Source organism: Plasmopara halstedii (assembly GCF_900000015.1).
Source record: "Plasmopara halstedii genome assembly, contig: Scaffold_218, whole genome shotgun sequence".
Lineage (NCBI taxonomy): Eukaryota > Oomycota > Peronosporomycetes > Peronosporales > Peronosporaceae > Plasmopara > Plasmopara halstedii.
This window is the reverse complement of record NW_020187139.1, coordinates 296,254-316,438: the sequence shown is the minus strand read 5'-3', so window position 1 is coordinate 316,438 and position 20,185 is coordinate 296,254. Positions and strand designations below refer to the sequence as shown.

The 20,185-nt window shown below is 44.2% G+C and overlaps 6 protein-coding genes across 6 annotated transcripts; 4 read left to right on the top strand and 2 right to left on the bottom strand.

Annotated features, from left to right (window-relative positions):
• Window positions 1-4,241: 4,241 nt before the first annotated feature.
• On the top strand, window positions 4,242-5,420 carry PHALS_03360 (FYVE-FINGER-CONTAINING RAB5 EFFECTOR PROTEIN RABENOSYN-5-RELATED; the record flags this gene model as incomplete). Its single annotated transcript, XM_024721935.1, has 1 exon — window positions 4,242-5,420. One exon carries the CDS (start codon window positions 4,242-4,244, stop codon window positions 5,418-5,420), a length of 1,179 nt encoding a protein of 392 aa, XP_024573062.1.
• A 111-nt stretch (window positions 5,421-5,531) lies between these two features.
• Window positions 5,532-7,625, bottom strand: PHALS_03359 (hypothetical protein F443_14979; the record flags this gene model as incomplete). The annotated part of the gene is made up of 1 exon (XM_024721934.1): window positions 5,532-7,625. The coding sequence occupies one exon, from the start codon at window positions 7,623-7,625 to the stop codon at window positions 5,532-5,534; it is 2,094 nt and encodes a 697-aa protein (XP_024573061.1).
• Window positions 7,626-9,735: 2,110 nt separating this feature from the next.
• PHALS_14926 (uncharacterized protein) lies at window positions 9,736-11,844 on the top strand. The gene has a single exon (XM_036407295.1). The coding sequence runs from the start codon at window positions 11,310-11,312 to the stop codon at window positions 11,625-11,627; it is 318 nt and encodes a 105-aa protein (XP_036263009.1). The 5' UTR covers window positions 9,736-11,309; the 3' UTR covers window positions 11,628-11,844.
• On the top strand, window positions 11,843-12,778 carry PHALS_03358 (uncharacterized protein; the record flags this gene model as incomplete). Its single annotated transcript, XM_024721932.1, has 5 exons — window positions 11,843-11,880; window positions 11,944-12,075; window positions 12,136-12,351; window positions 12,413-12,436; window positions 12,517-12,778. 5 exons carry the CDS (start codon window positions 11,843-11,845, stop codon window positions 12,776-12,778), a joined length of 672 nt encoding a protein of 223 aa, XP_024573059.1.
• Window positions 12,779-13,183: 405 nt separating this feature from the next.
• Window positions 13,184-14,849, bottom strand: PHALS_03357 (uncharacterized protein; the record flags this gene model as incomplete). The annotated part of the gene is made up of 7 exons (XM_024721931.1): window positions 13,184-13,319; window positions 13,378-13,427; window positions 13,629-13,665; window positions 14,205-14,239; window positions 14,298-14,405; window positions 14,500-14,561; window positions 14,750-14,849. 7 exons carry the CDS (start codon window positions 14,847-14,849, stop codon window positions 13,184-13,186), a joined length of 528 nt encoding a protein of 175 aa, XP_024573058.1.
• A 4,485-nt stretch (window positions 14,850-19,334) lies between these two features.
• Window positions 19,335-19,970, top strand: PHALS_03356 (uncharacterized protein; the record flags this gene model as incomplete). The annotated part of the gene is made up of 3 exons (XM_024721930.1): window positions 19,335-19,481; window positions 19,546-19,643; window positions 19,712-19,970. 3 exons carry the CDS (start codon window positions 19,335-19,337, stop codon window positions 19,968-19,970), a joined length of 504 nt encoding a protein of 167 aa, XP_024573057.1.
• Between the last annotated feature and the right edge of the window lie 215 nt (window positions 19,971-20,185).

The window sequence follows — 20,185 nt, the reverse complement described above, 5'->3', positions numbered from 1 at the left end:
AAGCGAGAACAGCTTCAGCTATCAGGCCGTCTTCATCAATCCTTGCACGCTTTGAAGACACAATTCATAGCAAATCATTTCTTGTCGTGAACTGGGTAGTTCTTCTCTGCAGCCTTGAGCTGACGAGATTCGAATGCGATGACCCGATCTCACCCCTCGGCATCTGCTTGCAGCAGTACATAGCCGATGGCAAACTTCTAAGCGTCACAGACGACACTGAAACGAAGGGTCTGCAACGTCAGTATTGGTGCATGAAGGAGGCTATCTTTGGCGCTTCCCGATACTCGGCGTCCCAACACCATTACGCATTCTTTTTTGAGAAAATCCGACAATGGCCGTGCCATTTCTGGGTAGATCTTGCTGGATTTGTGCAAGTAGTTGGCAAGGCAAGCCACTTGTAACTTTAAAACTGGCCAGTCTACAATGGCCTTGACCTTAGCGGGATTCACTTGAAGGCCACGCATCTTGATAAGCATCTTAAAAAGAGGATTATATGGTGTCGAACATGCGCTTGTCTGCATTAGCATACAGCTTATTCGTGCACATGCTATCAAGCACCGCACTTAACCGGACTTGTGGTTCTCTTTATCTATCCTCCCGTGCTCGGCAAGACTGTGAACGAAGATGTCGTCGAATTACGTCTGTGCATACGCCCGGTGAGGCCTGAACATCTGCGTCACAAGACAGATAAATGTTGCTGGTACATTTGACATCCCTTGGGGCATAACCAGCCACTCTCAGAGCATGCCGCTTGGAGTACCCACCGCTGTCAGCGGAATATCACTCGCTCCAATGAGCAATTGGTAAACTCGTCGACCAAGTCAAGTGCACTGTACTTTGTACATTCAACCGTGTTGTCCTAGAGTACATCGTGGAATCGGCGTTTGTGCCGGAATGGTGGCAGCGTTTAGCTTATTATAAGCTTGAATGATACGCCACTTGCCGTTCGGCATTCGGACACAAAACGTGGACTTTCGCTCACGCACCATTCCTGCGTCTTGCTTCGCACGGAATAAGGCGTCAATAACGTCACACTGCTCTTTGGGCAGGGGCTATTGGCGTGTTATGCAGCATTTGGTTTTTGGAGCTAGGCTGATCTCATGACGCACACCTCAGTCCGGAGGTAGGACCGACGGCGGATCTTTGGAGACGACATATTGAAATTTCATTACCAAAATATAGTACGGATCCGAAGGATTGTTCAGGATTGAAGATCCATTTCGTGCGCTCAGCACCCTCTTGGTGTTCTCCAGGACAGCCTCATCCAGAAGTGACGACAAGTTAAGCTCCTCTTCCGGTCGTATAATGACCACTCTGGCTAAGTCGCCTGCCTGACGTCGCCGTCCCCTCGTCAAACCGTTGACGAGGGTGTAGCGCCGCTCGCTGTCGTCTACGGTAGACACATCCTGGGTCAGGATGGACTCCCGGTGTCTTGCAGCGAGCATATGGCGTTGCTGTCGCCTCCTGCGAGACCAACGGGATCACACACTCAGCGTCGCTCAGTTTCCCCACTGTCGCGAATATAGAAGGTTCTAATGACTATTTGGATGTAGCAGTCGCCCAACAAAACCAAATGATGTATGGCTGGCCAACTTGGAAGCGACACAGCATATGACAAGTTTAACGAACTTTATTAAAAATTACAAGGTATTTTCTCCAATCGACGTACGTGTGGCGGATGACGGCGTAGTACAAGCCATCAGCAGTGGTGATACTGTTACGTCAATGAACGCTTCACATGAAGCAAAGATAGGTATGCTAAGGAAATGTGTGGCACATCCGCAAGTTGTCGAGAATTTTGTTTTCCTTTTGTCGCTACACAGAGTCGGACCTATTGTTTCTGGCAATGAAAGATGCTTTGCTGAGGATAAAGGTATCAAGTGGAAGACTGGTGCACGAGAAGGAAAAAGGTTGATTCGGCTTCAAATTGTTAAGGAAAACAACAAGGAGTGTTCAAACTTCGTATTCTCTCGGGCAACTGGCGCACTCTTCCCTTGACACCTTTTTGAGTTGTAAAGCTCATCGTGAGCATATATCAAAGACTTTCCTGTTTGTGTTCGTCACCACCATGCCGGAGCTTAAATCACTAAGACAAGCTCAATGGTTTTGAAGCTCAGATGCCCAAGTGGGTGTGACAGTGCGATAGAGAGCCTCACAATACCACCGCATCGTTTCCATGCAATTCTTTGTCTTGCGTTCGTTCACGACGAACAAGTTCTTCTGTACAGCACGGCATGCCCTCTCTTCTTTGACGCCTAGAGGTCCTTTTGTTAGTCAATTACAAAGTCGGGACTTCTAACCTACCCATACGAGATTAGTTTTACTGATAGTCGCGGCGCGCAGCACTCAATGCTGATTTCAATTTCAATCATTTTTCCTATGGCCATCACTGTGATCGTGAACCTAATTATTCCGAGTAGACTTTCATCAAGTATTACGCTGGTTTCTCTGTTAGTACATTTGTCAAGCATATTTAAATATTGTCGACTGGCAATACTTTCAAGATTTTAATCTCTGAAAGTCGTCCTGAGGGGAGTTTATCATATATTGACCATAGATCGCCTGTCCGCGTGTAAATTTGCCGAGCTGGGCAATAATAGCTACATACATGTCCATGGTCGGCGCGGACCAAAACTGCGCCCCCACGCAACGAAACCAGGTAAAAGTGAGCATTACAGAGTTCGCCGAAAAGACTGTCCGACAATATTTACCTTACAACACGAACTCTGTTCAAGTGTATTTGCTATAACAAAAATACTAATGTCGAATTATGCATCCAAAAAATCAAATCATCCTCTTAACAGATACCTTTCAGCTTTTGTATTTTTAATTAAAGCAATTAAATTTCATTTGTGCAATTCGAGAAAAAAAGAAAAATTGCGAATACTCCCCATATTATCATACAATTCTCCTTCTTTATCTTTCTCATGAGACCTTGGTACTTAGTTGGCTGCATATTGTTACAATATGCACCGAGTCACAGCTTGGTTTGTAAGAAGACCAGGCTCTTCTTGCCTGACACGACGTCGTTAAGTTTACGACCACTTCATGACCTAGACCTGTGGAAGCATCGGCGCTGGCTGCCAACGCATGTTACTGAATGTCGGTTTTTGTTGAGGATGTAAAGAGTACAGAGTCTGTTGATAAAATTAAAAAAGACTGGGCTGGTGTAGGCGAGCTCTGCATAAAACGCATTTTGTTTCGACAAATCAACACTAGCACGATAAGCCATGCTCGCCCCCGAAAATCAGCTGGACGACAGAAATGAAGCTTAGAAACATCAACGCCTTTGCGTTAGAGAGAGCGTTTGTCAAGAAATTGCGACGATAATATTGTGTTCAGCCAAGAAGGATACATCGAAGCAAACCCTATATCATCACCACGTTGTTACGTCGACCACAAAGAGTTTACGTCTGTGATCTTCATGAATTAATTGTGATGCATATTCCGTGCACGGACGCTGTGTGGCCTGTCGTTTATATCCTTTCAAATCGTGGTAGAAGTAGGGAAAACAATCAATGAGATACCAAATGGAGCGCGAGCTTAAAATATACGACAGCAGTCATTTTTCTGAATAGCGGTACAAATTAGGGAATGTCAGTCGTACCCTCCAGACTAAGAGTTGATCAACCAGTCGTCAGACTCTTTCCCAATCGTGCGAATCTTTTCAGGTCTCTTGTCGTGTACGTCAGTGTGCCACAGACGCTTTCCATCAACGATTCCCTTTTCGTGATAGCAAATGATACTCTGTCGAGTTTGAATACCAAACTTTCTATATAGTAAGGGAAGCCTACGCATGAAAATTGCACATGACGGTGCCAAGAAATCACAATAGAATCCATGCTTCATGCCTGTTTGTCTTCTCTATGTAATTTATCGGGACATAGGTACGCAAGCTCTTTGCATGCATGTAAACTGTATATATCATGTACTGTGTACAATTGTCTAAAGCCTTTGATTTACTCTTGTTGTGGGTAAAGGAATTGCAGTAGTACAACTCCGCTATCCCGCACGAAAGCGAGTGCGGTGCCGTTCTTGCCATCGTTCAAGACGTCAAGTATATCGATGCCACAACAATCACCTTTCCATCGTCTTTCTGTGTTCCTTCAGAGGGATATACGCTCAGACGCTTGCGTCGATGCCGAAATTAAATCCGTAAATTGATCCGGACAGATAATCAGCCATTTTTAAAGCGGCTCTCGTCACGAAAGACCAGAAATTGACGACACATTGATTAAGTGATGGGCGGTAAGAAGCGCTTCTTAATGAACCCATTCCCGTCAATGGAGCTATCGGCAGGCGATAAATTACAGATGCAAAAGACTGCAAATAGTTTTCTTGCCGAATCTTTGCAGTCTTACGAAATGTACCTTAAGCAAGGCGCTAACAATGTGGACGAACGTCAATGGAAGCTGATAAAGACGAGGGAGAACTTACGACTATATCTTGAGCGTGAAGTGCGCACAACGACAGATGGAAATCATTCGATGATGGACGAAGCTTCGGAGCAAGCTGGGACACCCGTGACGCTCTGTGTAGGCAAGATGCACGGCAACGTGGAAGATGTTGTTTACGGTACGATGTGCACAACGTCAGAAGACATGTGCTTTAATGCTACGTACGTAGATGATCTCTCCGGTGCAGCGGTATTGGCCACCGTATTGGAACCTACACTCAATGATCCGCTTACAACAATCACCTTAAAATGGCAAGAGCTCAATTTGTTATTGCACTCAAATAAACGTGACTATGTCTTCATGGAAGCCACGGGATTTACACAACTTGGAAACGGGAAACGCGTTGGATATCGATTGATGTATTCGATAGGATTCCCTCAGACGCCAGAGTTGCCAAATCGCGTTCGTGCAAGCGTAAATGTTTTCTTTCTCTACCGTCAACTACAAGATCATTGTGTTGAAATGTATTCGTCTGGCGTTGTTGCCAACGGATCAAATGTAGAGTCACTTTCAGTCACACCTTCAGCAATGAAGTTTTTCACGGCATTAAAATTTGCTCACTGCGGTGAAATGAAAAAATTGACATGGTTGATGCACCGCCGGTATACGTTGGACAAACAACGTGGTGCTTCCCTTAGCGAAGGCGAATGTATAAGCTGCGGCATTCCCATCAGTTCCAAGATTTTTAGCACATTTGGACGGTTTCGTGATTCTTGCAAGCTTTGTCATCGTCTTGTATGTGGCACATGTCGCGTCAAGAAACGTTTGAATTTTGTGACGCTCGAGATGACGTTTGAAGAGCGCAAGACATCTTTTTGTCCCTTGTGTATCAAGGATGCGTTCGAGATAAGCGCCTCAGACGCCGCACGCGCACAAATCACGGGTAACCACTCCGATTATGCCCTCCATTCAGGCACAGACTACTCTTTTGCATCTTCCTCAGACTCTGAACAAACTGTGTAGATCAAGTGACCAATGTTGTCAGTTCTTAACATATCCGTCAAACATGTTTCAAGTTTCGCCTTCTGTACAAATAATTTAATCGCGACTTTGTTTTCATAGTGACAATACCATTCAATAGCAGATAGTGTCGACTGCCTTTTGGCACGATGCTGGGTTTATACCTACCGTTGCAGGAAGGCTCATAAACGTAAAGGGGTCACCACCTACTGTGCTTGAAATTCGGAGCTTGTACGAGCCAAACGAGCCACGAGTGCGGCATGTGTAGAGTTCTGGTGGGTAATCTGCTCTTGTTTTGCCAGCAAGAGCGTCCTCTTGACTTGAACCTGTCGGTGCAATGAATAAATCATAAGTCCCTTGTTTGAGAAAAGTACGTTTGTATGGATCACGATAGCTAATGGATCCATCTTGATTTGCAGCATCAATTGGACTATCATCAACCGCAAAGACGACACTTGAGTCTCCTTCCGCAAAAAGATAAATCATGGAATCCAAGTAGGAAGGTCGACAGTCACCGTTAAGGTCGTAAAATGTATCGTTGTCCGCAATTTCAACCGAAAGAACATCAAATGAGACGTCGGTATCGCGATCCAATGTAAACTTTATCATGTCAATGCTAACGTAACTCGAAGCAAGAATAATTGCACCATCGAGCGTCAAGCGTGGCGTTAATGGCTGAACAACTTCAGGTGCTGGTCGAGTATACGCAGGAAAGCATTCTGTATTTGCCAGTATATCAGACCCATCATCAAGTCCATCGAACTCCGCTAAATCGATACCATTCACCATCAAGTCAGCAATAATATGTTTAGCTGGAATGCCAGTGTTGGCACACATCTCGCCACAATGGTGAAGAGCAATTACACCGTGGTCGGAGAAGGAAAGCACGGGTGAGCCAGATGACCCACTTTGTGTATCTCCGCTGTACGAGTAGCCGATTGTGCCACAGGAACTTGCACTCAGACTTAATAATGCTACGTTATTAGCATAGTCATCAATCATCGCAATCCGTTTGCCTTGGTACAATGGATACTGTGGAATATACACTTGTTCACCCACAACGCCATCACGCATCTTAAGTCTCAAGTACCCATACGTTTGAGCAATATTAGCTCCATCAGCTGGTAGTTGTATGAGTGCATAGTCTAAATTTTCATTGACGTGGATAAGTTTGACACTAATTGCAACAACCTCACCTGAACAAGCCCCCCATGATGTGCAAGATACACTTTCCGTACATATATTTGCCTCTGCCATAAACTCAACTGTTGTGCCGCTTGCTTCGTCATCCGTAGACACGCAATGGTAGTTAGTCATCATGTGTCCCTGATTTCCTATTAACCAGGCCGTGCATCCGGCGGACGCGCCAGAACCTTTTGGAATGAGCAAACGAGCGACGGCTCGAGATGCTACATAAGCCATTCGTGTGGGACTGTCGTCGTAGTAGCAAATGGCCTCCCTAGTGTTGTCTACGGCACAAATTGATTCATCCGTAGCGAATATCGGATTGTCGTCATCCATAAGCACGAAGTAGTACGCATCCACTACGAAGCCAAAACATGTTGTACCGCTGTCTGTAACGCTAAAGGGGCTTGCAATGAGATCTGCATCAAGGAGTGTCGTATTGACACTATCAACATTGCGATAAAACTCAAGACGAAACTCTTTTGCTAGCAGAGGCGGTGCGAGAACGTCATTGTACAATTGACCGCTTGGGTAGTCGATCGTTAGATTAAATGTGCGATCGGGAGAATCAAAACCTTCGACCGCACGAAGCATCACCGAAGTACCGAAAGGAACCCAAAGCTTGCTAAGATGAAGCGCTGTGTAAGCATACCCGGTACCTTTGGTCAGCGTAAATGAGCGAAAAGGCATGAGGCTACCAGCGATAGCATTATCAAATGCAGTCTCCATTTCCGGACAGCCCATTGCAATGTGGACAGCATGCAAAGTGGATGCTGTCGACACGTTTGATGGAGCTGAAATCTTTCCTGAATTATCAATGTATATCGATTCATTGGTATCTAAGAGGTCATCAATCTGCATGGGTGTAAATTTCTCGCTTCGCAACTTTGTTACTGAGTTGGCAGCATATGTCGCCAAGATCACTATAGTGACCAAACACGCGAGGCCTGCCGCTCGATAGCGTTTATCGGAATTGTTTTCTGAAGGTTCGGACTCCAGACGGTGATGAGGCGTCGCAGCCATGACACTGTGCATTTTTCAAGCCGAGGTATCCAGCTGAAATTTAACAACTGCGATTCAAGCTAGACAAGAAAACTTGCGTGCATCTATCTCTATGATTAGAGGGACAAGATCTTCGCGAATTCTGTATACTCTATTTTCGATATGCCGCTAGAGAGCTAATTTAAACGAGATTTTATGATTGCCACACAGACAATCCTGCACATCAAATCAGAAGTTCACCGCACAACTAATTTCAGTGTTGGACTCGAGCATACATGTAAGTTAACTGATGTACAAATTGCCTTTTTGAGATGATAAGCTTAGCATTCCTCTCACGTCTTTTAGCGATCACCATTCGATTATACATATGAAAGTGATCTTTGTAAGGAATGAGTAGTTGTGTTTGCCAAGCGGATAATCTTCATTTCAACGGTCACTGCCTTATCTAACGGGTTGGGCGCGATTTGAATCTAACAATAATTTTATGCGGATTTCAGATTTGAAACACCTGTATAAACGATAACGAATACAGAGTTTAACAATCGATTACGATTTATATGTATGTTGGTAATACTGTACAGTGCTGGATAATGCATACGGTTGACTACGACGAATAATCAAGCTCTCAATTTATCTTGATACTTTCAAAAAGACTATTCCCGAAAACTCCTTTAGACCAGCTTGTCATCATTCATGCTATCCCTGCAGTCACTTGGGACTATAGTTGAAGGAAAAACTCGACACATTGCTCTTAGCCAGGAGACGGCACATTTCTGTTAAGAGCAATGAACTTTTCTGTTAAGAGCAATGTGCCGTCTCCTGGCTCCTATTCCCCATGACAAGAGTAAGGAGCAGCGCAATAGTATTCGCGTCCTACAAGCCACAGGTACTGCTCATAAACTAATCCAAGGTCTTGCACTTCGGTACATTAGTCCTTCAAATTGTGGTATTGATGGTCTATCAGGATCTTGTCCAAGTCGTAAGCTGACAGATGAGAAATTACGAAACTCAACCAACCTTCCCATTCCCCTACTCATAGATACATTTTGTGGTGGCTCGGCTAAGTTAGACTCAATGCAATACGAGCCTATTTGAAAACTCTATACATGATTAAAAGCCAGCCCCTACCGCAGAATACTCTCTTTGCTTTGACTTCTAACGAGAAAAATTTTAGCCGTCACGATCAATGTCAACGGTCTTACTAGACCAAGGCTAGGGCTAGAATTACATCAAGGTCTGTTCCCTCGTTATCGAGTCGTGGCTCTTCAATAACTGAAGCTCCCCAAAATTGAGATCATTAAAAATAACAAATATATCACAAACACATTTGATGCTGACGCCCGTGTTTACGGTCTACACAACACGATTTTGTTTCAGCCTGCAGCGGTGTCGCCCTTGGTCAAAGCGTAGCAGACATTTTAAAGACGTCACCGAGCAGTACGCTAATTGACCCATAATTGATTGATCGGTGCTTGATTATAGCAGCACAGCTTGGATTTTAGAGAAGTACCTCATTTTGTGCTGTACGCCTCTGCATTATCGTCAGAACGAACGGACTTTTTTCAGCGCTTAACCATGCACTTTCAACGGCTTCGCGTACCATTTGATGATGGGTGATCCGCGTTATCTGACTGGATGGTAATCTTAGGTTCAATAGACTCCTAACGGCTCGAAAAGCCATGAATTCAGTCTCGCCAGTGTAAATTGTTTAAATAAGTTTATCCGCTTCACAAAACACGCTTCTGACGGTTCTCGCCCCAGAGAGATTTGCTGCTTTATCGAAAGCAATTTATAAAAATACAAACCCTTTCCATTGCCTAGCATGTCTTCTTTACTACAAAGATACTGAATGTCAGCTACTGACGTCTATGGATCCTTCACATAATCCAAGATACCGCACAGGCGTCGTGACCGTACATTTATGAGAAAGGAATATTTGAGGAGGAAACAAGGCGTAAACTTTACCGATACGACGAATTTTGATAGCACTTCAAGACTCAGAGTGTCAACTTGCGCTCTATCGACCAAGTCCTCTGAATCACAGTTCCAAGTAATACCAGTCAAGCTTTCGAAAACATTACTACGGAACACCGTGAGCGCAACGCTATTTTGAATTTTGAACGGGACGTTACCTAAGCAGAAAGCTCAACACATCCGTTTCTTTATAAAATCAGCGGCAACCGATTTAAAGCCTGACTGACACACCGATGGGAATATCCCGGGATCAAGTTGTACTTATCGGACGTTTATGGCCAATGTTGTCAGCCCGACATAATTGACAATCTAAAGAGGTCGATCCAGCCGTTCTCCAAATTACATCACAACACTACCACCAAAATCTATCATCACTGCAGACTATTGCACTAGACGCCCCTTCAAAGATCACGCATTCATCATACTACACGCGGTAAATTCTATTTGGGCCCGAATGGTTTATCTGCGGAATTGCATCAGCTTTTCGATTGAAGAGCGTTCATTATAAAACTGGTTCGCGTTTCACGACTCCGGGTAGAGGGTATGACTAAACTTTAACACCGCACCTTTATACTTCGTCTTCACAAAAACGGCAGTTGCATGGACCTGAAAAACCACCGGCCTCTCACATTATTGACAACGATGCTAGTGTTGGCCACAAAGCTTCGGCTCATACCAAGATCAGATTTTACCTACGTTGCTGTAAGAAGACCAATTTCGATTTGTGCCTGGTAGAGAACTCCGACGTGCGAGACATTTTCTTCTAGAATTCGACGCCATTGCAACAGGGACGCCAGATTTGGACAAGCACTTCGACAAAGGTTTTCAGATTTTAGCGGAACTCTGGTGAATGCCTTGACAATAACTCTTGCTCAGACTATTTCTGCTTCGGGCAGGACTTAGGCTAGGCAATTTCCATTCGGCAGAAATCTTTGAATTGCTTGTTGAATATAGATTTGCACCATCAATTTTTTTATTAACTCGTGTGGAGGGTATGAGTTAAGTTTGTTATCTGCTTCAAAATACAAAGGGCCGATATCTCAGCTGCTGATTACGTTGCGTGAATTCCATTTGCAAATTTCTGAGAGAAATTCCTCCAGCTATATAAAGGTTTCTACCGGAGATCATGAGGGGAGACTTACAACCTCCATTTAGGGGTAAGCATTTTTTATAGAACCAGAACTGTGAAAAATTTACTGCCTTCAAGCCTCTTCGAAGCGATCTTCACAGGGTAGTCCTTCCTCAGTAATTTCGCTGCATTGTGAGAAACACAGGACAAATTATTTGTCACTTCAAGGCCAGTTCCGTTATGACTTACAGTCACCAGATTCACGGCAAAACGCAGCTGCGTTTAGATCTCACCGAATCAAGCACAGACTACGCTTCCTGCTCGCTGATAATTTCCGCCAGTTCTGGCAAGCAACTAGCTTAGAGCTTTATTTTTCATTGCACCTTAAATACAATCTGGGAATTGATACAAACAGTATTTTATACCTGTCTCAGCTGAGATGTACTCTATATACCGCGATATACGTTTACTATTATCTGTCTTATCCTAGACCCGCGGCTGACTGCCGCCCATCTCTGTTTAAGGTATTAGCAAGATTTTGGACGGATAGATCTCATCTTCTGCATTGATGCTACAGCACACCTCCATATGTGGACCTCCAATAGTGAAATCTTTTATGTGGAACACCAGCATTTTGCACCGATTTTTGTATTGGTTTTTGTATGCTACCTCTATTGGTGGGATCTTTGGAACTGGAACAAAATCTGTGGTCACAAAACACGGGATTTTCCTCATTTCTGAACTCTTGCTGGACCGTGATCGATAGTTTTGGAGGCATACAACCATGGGCGGAGGCCAGCGACTGCTTGATCTGGAAGAAAAACGCCGAATACAAGTACATGTCAAGCGCAACACGGGTACCAAGCTGTTCCGACTTTAAGAATGGTTCGAGTCAAGTTCAAGGTCAATTAATCGTGCACGACGGTGCATCGCATCATCCATACGCCAGAAAATGCAATCGGTGGCTCTTAAGGCCGTAAAAATAGTTGCAGTGTTCGGTTTCCTGTGTTCGAGTCGGCTTTTCTTGCGCTGTACAAAAATAATGACGGCAAGACCATCCTCTCGGACGATCTCTTGATCGAAGAGGCTCGCTCCATTTGAGACAGACTTGACATCACGGATGCCGAACTCAGTCTGTCTAACGGGTGGCTCCACAGGTTCAAGACACGCCACGGCATCAAATTGTGTACACTGCATGGTGAAAGCCATTCTGTTGATCGTGTCAGCCTCGCAGTCAGTCAGTACGAGCTCCAAGAACTCAATGCTCAGTTTAACTCCGTAGGCGTGTTTGAGTAGGACAAGTCTGCGCTGTTCCACCGCCTCCCTTCCAACAAAACCCTTCCGTCGGTCGGTCGACATGTTTCAACAAATGAAAAAACCGTTTTTTCGAATGGATTTTGTTGCAATCTATCTGGAGCTGAAAAACCTGTGCTGTTGTTTTTGGCAAGGTGAAGCAGCCACGAGCGTTCAGACAAGTTAAATTTTCAGCAATGCGATTCCAAAATTTCTACAATCCGACCGCGTGGCAGAATCGAACTACGTTTTCCACTTGGCTTCAGCATTTCGACCTCAAAATGCACGGCCGCAAAGTTTTTCTACTCCTGGGTATGACGTCCAGCCACACAGTCAACTATGTATATCGGAATTTTACGGTAAGATTTCTGCCACCCAAAATGACATCACTGATCCAGCCACTGGATGCAGGTAAGCAATACGGTACACGTACACAGCTCTTTCTGCCTACTAACTACTGTCTCTGTTCTAGGAATCATTCGTTCATTCAAAGTTCGTTATTGACGCAAGCTATTAGCTGCTTGATGCCTTGCATGTCGGCGTCAATCGGAAGTTGAATGTGTTGAGGCTGTGTAGTTTGCGATCGCCATTGGGAGGAAGTATCCGCTCAAGTACTGTGCAACTACTGGTTGCGGAGCAGCATTGTCGACGCGTCGACAATGGCACGACTGGGCAGGAGAACGATCATTGTCACGCGGTGGAAGAGAGCGTGGAAAAGAATCTCGCTGAGCTGATGAAGGAGATGCATGTTACCAACGGTGTCAAAGCGTACATTGCAGCAGAGCCAGTTGAATGTACCCAGGATGTGATCGACCGAGTTGGGCTTGATGCGGATTAAGAGAGTGACAACGACTCGGAGGCTGAAGCCCCGAGACAACCATCAGCGGCTTTAGCTTGCTGTGTCAAGCTTGCAGAGTTTATCGCTCGTCATGCTAACTGCGACGAAGAGACACGAGCTCTAGCAAACGTGGCGGAGTTTGCCAGGAAAGAGTGCATATAGCGCAAGACTCAGACCACCATATCTCAGTACTTTGAAATAGGTAAATTTGACACCCTCCCAATGTGAACGGTTTATATGTGGAACATGATGGTTTGGTCGCACAGACTGGTGTCCACATATAGAGGTGTGACTGCATTACAGTTGCCAGAAGCACGTTTGTTTATGAGCAGAGACGGGTTTATGACCTCCAAAATTCAACTCACATTTCGACTTCCAGTCAGTCCATGGCTCATGGCATTCAACCTATGCCATCATTAAAACGTCCAGCTCCAACTTTTCCTGCGCTTCAACTGATCCTTCATTTAGCTGCCACTTTCGAAGCAATGTCTCATGACTTGAAGCTAGCGTTGAAGTGGCATTTGTAGCGTCCCAAATGAATCTACAGTGCACAATCATATTAGCTCGAGTCTACAAGATCCCGCCGAATTAGCTCATACTCAGACACTGGCAGCTTCTGCGCAGGAAACACCGCCAACTGCTTCAGATCCTATGCATACTTAAGCTTAGGTCATGTCTTGAATCCAGGTCAAGGTAGAATTTATCAATTCACGCGTTGAAAGTCCTCATAAATTATCTGGAAATTCTAGCAGATCCTTTGACACCAGACGCGCAAGTTTTTTCAGTGTATAGCACTTGCAATGTCGCCGCGTATCATCTACTCCCTAAGATAATAGCGCATAATACGTACTTGCTCACCTTTCGTTGATGTATCGTTTTTGTCCTTACTGTTCAAAGGAAACGTTCATGTTGACAATAAGCAACCCTGAGCTATAACCCCAACTTCTAAAAGGAGTTTTAATGTTGAGTTCAATTCGCCTCGACGAACACGCAGGAAAACAGAATCCATTTCATTCCTTACAGGTGCCAAGCGATCTGCTTGAGCTCGACTTTTTTCCGCGATGAGGCTGGTCAGAAAATCCTGCGTGGAAGCCCAGCTTTTTATACCTCTCAGCCGATAAATAGAAACCGGAGCATGAAGGATTTGAGTGGTTGTACGGTCAGACATGTAACATCTGCGAACACCATATAATTGTCCGGTAGCTCAAAACTTTTGTTTTCTCCTCAGCATGGCTGACGTCCATCTTTATAGGTACACTTATTGATCTCTCACCTTTCGTTCGTCAACGGACCTACAGCCAGAGAAGTATACTTCGCATCTGCCACGGCAATGATCACTTTCTCGATGGGCAAAGTGTTAATGGGAGAGTCTTTAAAGGCTTACCTATTCGAAGACCATTGTAATTGTCACTGCCTTTGAAGTGACTCTGCCGCCATCGCGGCGATATAAGTTTGCAATTTCTGGACAAAAGCGTTCTTTTTGCCTCTTTTTTTTAGCTGAGTGGATATTGGAACACACCTGACCACCCTGCTCTCTTCCTTCGGGGTCATACATAAGCATAAGCTTACTAAGCGTGTCTAATTGTTTGGGGCATTCAGTTGAGCTATTCGTGTTCCAACCTACAGTCTAGAGAAGACTCAGTGACCAAATTGACGACGACAAATGATTGCACTTGTCGACAATGAAAAAAACAAAGCTTCTCTGTGTAAGGTGCACGTACAATGCGGTGGCCGTGTACATTTTCGTCGGCGAGTCCGCGCAAACAAACACGCAGAAGACAGGCTTAAAAACTCTATCAAAAAGGAGAGATTCTATCAAATTAAAAACATACCTAGCTTGCTCTTTTTTTTATACAGAACTATGTTATGTACAAATTATAATTAAGGCAGTACTGATTATTACGTAATATTATGCTTAATTGTAAAGCTATTCGTATCACTTGATGTGAGGATGTTATTCTGTGGTCCCACGGGCCCGTTCTTTCTGAGTTCCATCATCCACATCAGTTCCACGCTTTAGTACCCATGAGAACTGCTCAATTGCATTGATGTTAGATATGTAATCAAACATTTGCGCGACATTGTGTCCTGTAACATATTGCACAGAGTGTAATTTTTTCGTTTTTCCTATTGCATATGTCGTCTCTAAAGTGAAATTTCGGAGCAATAACTAAGTAAATGTCTTGCAAAACGGTAAAAACGTGCTGATACTTGTTCATTACCGCTTATCTACACCATCGCAACTCAAGCTGCATAATGAAAGCGTGAGGAAATGGACTTGGGTATTTGATGTGCAACCACAAAGTCGTGCACGAGCTGAGCTCATGATGCGTTATGGATGGGCCCGTCATTGAAGGTATTCACAAATTACTACGTGCGAGAAATGAGAAAACACTCCAAAGATCCTAGCGTTCCTTAGAATTCTTTGTAAAAGGAATATTACACGTAGTAATAAGAGACCTATCACGTATGTCGACCCGGATCTGGGATTGCATCTTGGTGCTCTTATCCAATAACTACGTCACGAGACAATAGTCCTTATTAAGGCATGTGTAACATTATAAACACTGGTTTGGGCGCGGAATCTGGTGACAAAAAGTAAAACGCTACACTCTGCGTCCATTCTATGTGATACTTCTTAAAAGGATGTTCTGCTAATATCATGGACGATTTAGATTGTTCAGTGCTTTAACTCTGGTAGACAAAATTATCATTACCTGTTCATGAGAGACAATGGCATTACTCTTACAGCGGTGAGTACTCAAGCAGAATGCCCACGGAGTAGCGATCATGCCAATAGCACTGTCTAATACACCAGCAACGTTCTGGCTGATTATACATCTGGTCAGGTCAGATTGTGGCTATGCACAGATCTATTTCCACGATATACTCGCTCATAGTAGTACAGAACACGGGGAGGTGGATGTGGAGAGCCAGATTGAGCTCTTGAGAGGAATGTTCGAGTGTGTGTGGCTCCACAAGTTATTGCTCAGTGAAAATACTGTGTCTTTTGCGCCGACGACATCCCTAATTTAGGTGGCTGTATTGGGAAGCAACTTCGGGTAGCGGATTCCACAAGGCCGTTGTTGGCTGACTATTGCTTCTGTTTATAATTTATTAAATAAGTGGCTTGGCCTGGCCAGCTTCTTGTACAGCTGCAGTGCAAAGTATGCCGACATTTCGCATCCCCTCCATAATCTACTCAAAAAGATGTTGCACAGGCTGAGATACGACACAAGAGATGGTCTTAAAGGCTATATCTCAAGCACATCTCATTTCTGGCTATTCTGAATCCAGATTGACGACATCATGAAGTCTGTGATACGTTGGCCTTTGCCATTGATTGTGCTTTACATAAGGAGATGCCAATGCGTGCGCACGCATGATCGCGTTTTAAAATTGCCAGTCAAAAGTGGCAGAGAAGAGCTTTTCTAGTTTTGACAAGAATTTACTTGCAAGAAGTATACTCTAGTCAAAGTTGGGATACATTAACTTGGTAGTCTGGCCATTACAGATTTTGCGGCGTTGCACATAGCGGCGTCGACTTCCTATCTATAAATAATAAAGTCACAATTAACATTCCTCTTTGCCGAGTACACTATCGAGGCAAGGTAAGCCCGGTAGGCTTAACGTGGTGACAATGCGCTCTCACGTCGCCCCGTTATCACATGTTTCGATAAGAATTTTACACATTGATGAGGCGAAATATGGAGCATATAGTTCAGACACAACATGCGTTACATTGCTGAAAATTTTGGAAAATTAACGTTTGTGAGCTCAGTCGAAGTGCCCGGCTGTACGTTTGCACCGCAATTTCTCATCTCAAGGCTTGTTGTCTTAACACACTGACCTTCTTGCTCTTCAATGCGTAGTGATTTTTCAACATGAGGACATCAAGCGAAAAATGCTTTCGACACCCGTTGGTGTTCACCTGGGAAGGGAAAATATAAAGCGAGCAATTTGTACTGGTAGTTCAGGCTAAGTGAACAACACGTAATGGTATGTCAACATGTATCGTTGAAAAATTACATTTTTGCACACAAGAAAAATATGTCAGCAGGTTATAATCTCGCCACATGCGTTGACCTTCGTCTAGCCTGTCGGTTACAACAGAATCCAAAGGTATGATATTTGTTTAGTCTTCCGAATGACGCGTCCGGTACTACAGACATTACGGTCTTCGTGGACCATTCAAGTAAACCCGCTGATATCAGTGAGAATGTAACCGGCGAGGAAACAATCAACCTGTTCCTAGGCAAAGCCTTGTGCCAACATGGCTTGTTATAAACCATTTTTCGGGTTGAGATCAACTTCATACCATAGTTTTAGTGAATTCTGTTCGGGGGGTCAACAACTAGATTCAAATGTCCTTCACTCGTCGCTCGACCACCCACAGACGAATCTCTCAGCGAAGGGTTTTAATTGTTTGGTTCTATAAGTACGGGGTCGGAGCGGCCTACTTATTGTTAGCGGTCATTTATTTTGCTTTAAAGACGGAGCGCGCACGTTTGCAGGCCTTACACTATTTTATTAGAACTGATCATAAATTGCCTGGCTAATCTTTCTGTTTCTTTGACACAACTGCGAAGTCGGCCCGGTACTGGCTGAGTGGGTTTCATAATACAATTTGCTTGCTGGTATCAGTCTGGCTATATACAATAGTAATGTCGTGGATTTTAACTCGATAAGATTAACTGTTATGCGCCGAAATCGCAAAGTTGGGGACGAGAGCCCAAATGTGCAGAGGCTGTGCGCTAATGCCAGAAGATCGTAAACCACATGTTATGCTGTAATTAAAATGTTTTATCAAACGTTGTCAACCCATATACACACGTAATGTTAGCGGTCTAAAAGTCAAAGTTGAGCCCACGCTACATGGACCGTTTACAGTATGATATTGAGCTTCGTGTTTACCAAGAATTCTCATACACACTGCGCTTAACGTGGACCTGCTGAAGTAATTCATGATTCCGGGGATTGCTGAAAGGTTATGAGCCCCACAAACCGCGCTTATTCCGGATGCTATCTAAACCATACGATGATTTGCAAAAAAGGATCTTCATTGCAAGTATGGTTAAATCAATAGGCGGTGCAAGATGAAAGGGCCCAAACTTCATTTGCGAAGCGTGTTTCTTAAGTGTTTGCTTTTCTGCAATTCCTTTATGAGACTAAATATGTGTGGTTTGCACTTTGGTTGAGGAGGGTGCTGTACAATTGCACTTCTGTGGAATGGAGCGATTATATTTAAGTAAGCATAATTTTGTGCGAAACCAAAAGGTGTCAAAGTATTAATCTTCGTGAGGAAGATGCAAGCTCGTAAATGAGGGATCTACATGTCTCGTGGGCTGGTAGCTCAAGTCAAGCAATACAGAAGGTTTTGTAAATGGATATAATAATGCATATACTCCGTATTTGTATAATTAAGAAAGCTTTGGATATACACTTATTCTGATTGTAAAGCAAGCTATGAATCTTGTCATCTAAGAGGTTCTCGGTACCCTTTCATGGTGAATAGAATGAACCTGTTTATGTGTATTCGTAAACGAGCCTGCATTGATTCACAACTTCTTCTGTGCTAGGTGACGGCAAAACGGCAAACAATTGCAAAATCGTTCCGTGAATGACATTCTGGGGGGATTAATCGATGGAATTTTGAGCACAATCTTCCCTTTTTACTTTTTGGGCAATGAAACACAGACTTATCTCGTTCTTCAAAATCTCAAATATCAAACGCGCTAATTCGCGTAAGCATTTGTTCAGAACGCTTTTGCTGACTGAGATTTGTTGATATTTTTAGATTAAACTAACACAATTGCGCCAGCATCTTCATTGACTATGCTTTCGATCTTTGATGCTCTTTGAAACAAGGTTTTTTGACAGCTCCTACGGTGCCTTGATAAATCAGCTCTTGTCATTTGCATTGATCCATCATTTGCGGTAACTTTTTCGACTACCTCTCGGATAAAGTCAGCTTGATACATATTAGTATTCCAAAGCAGACTTTTGAGAGTCTCCTCGTTTAGCCATCTCCGCATTCTAAGCATTCCTTGCTCGTATGATATGATGCCTCGCAGCCTAATACAGAAGATAATTATATCCTTCACACAAAGAGCAACCTCGCGCGCTAATAAAGTATCGGTGTTATGAAGGCATCATAAGAAGTATTGCAGCACCCAGATTATTTTGCTACTAAGCGTGAAATATACCAAGCTGGCGGCAACTCATCACCCATCGGTGAAGTTCAACCTTGATTACAGCTCACCGTAATCAAGGCTCTGTGGCATTCGGCATTCTGGATGTGCTGACCGTAATTTTGGTGTTTGGCTCACGGTCCTTCGCCGTAAATACTGCTTGTCTAGATGGTGACTTCTCCTTGAGAGTCGCATGCATATGTAGGAGACCTAAATCTACGAAATCTCACTTTCCAATTCGTGCTCCTCTGCTCAGTTCTGCTTCAAATTCCTCTTCATTCGTTAAGGCTATATGCCCAGGTTTAGTCGGTCTCACCGATGTTTTTCGGAACGACAATTAATTCCTATAAGATTTCGACGCTCGGATGACTCTTGCCCACAAGTCCTTGATTGATCACATCGTCATCGAGCCAGAACAAGCCGTGCAGCGCGACACGCCAGAGTGGGAAGCCTCAGACCTGAAGGCTTTGGTTGTCTTAGTCAAGCTCCTCAATCCTACGTACCAATCGATGGTGCGCAATGCGCAATTGGCATTTGAAGCATGGGAAATGCTGCGACTGTTTCTTTGCAAAGCAGAATTTGCACAACCATTTTCAGCTTCGTAAACAACAAAGTGATTTTGAGCTTGAAACCGGAGGCGACCCGATGGCGCACCTGATGCGCTTTGAGGAATTGTATCTTAAACTCTCTGCCGCTGATGAGCGCATCGATGATGACGAAAAGCTTGTAGTGCTATTAGCAGTCTGCCTGAGGATTATGTTGCTATGGCCCGAATCATCGAAGCGACAAGTGGCGTCACGCTTTTGGATGCAAAAGAGATGCTGCGTCGAAAACATGAGAAGCTCACGCGTTGTGACAAGAAAGAAGCTGCATTCAAGGCCAGCTTTCTCAACGTAAGCCTCGTCCTGCTCATAATGGCGATGGTCGCTAATGGATATAATGGACGTCGCAATGGCAACGGTAACGGTGGTCATGGTGCCTGGAAGAACCACACCACCTAGTTCGGCCCAACGGCCACTGTCATGGATGTGGTAAGTATGACCACAAGCGACAAGACTGTACCCAGCAGAAGCAGGGCTGTGGTGACGAGTTCGTCTTCTCGGTGGTCTTCAATGAGAGAAGACTACTCAACGTGGTTGTTAGATCGTGGAGCTAGTTGCCACATGTCTGGAATGTCTGATAATTATAGTGACTATCGTCAATTGGATACACCCAT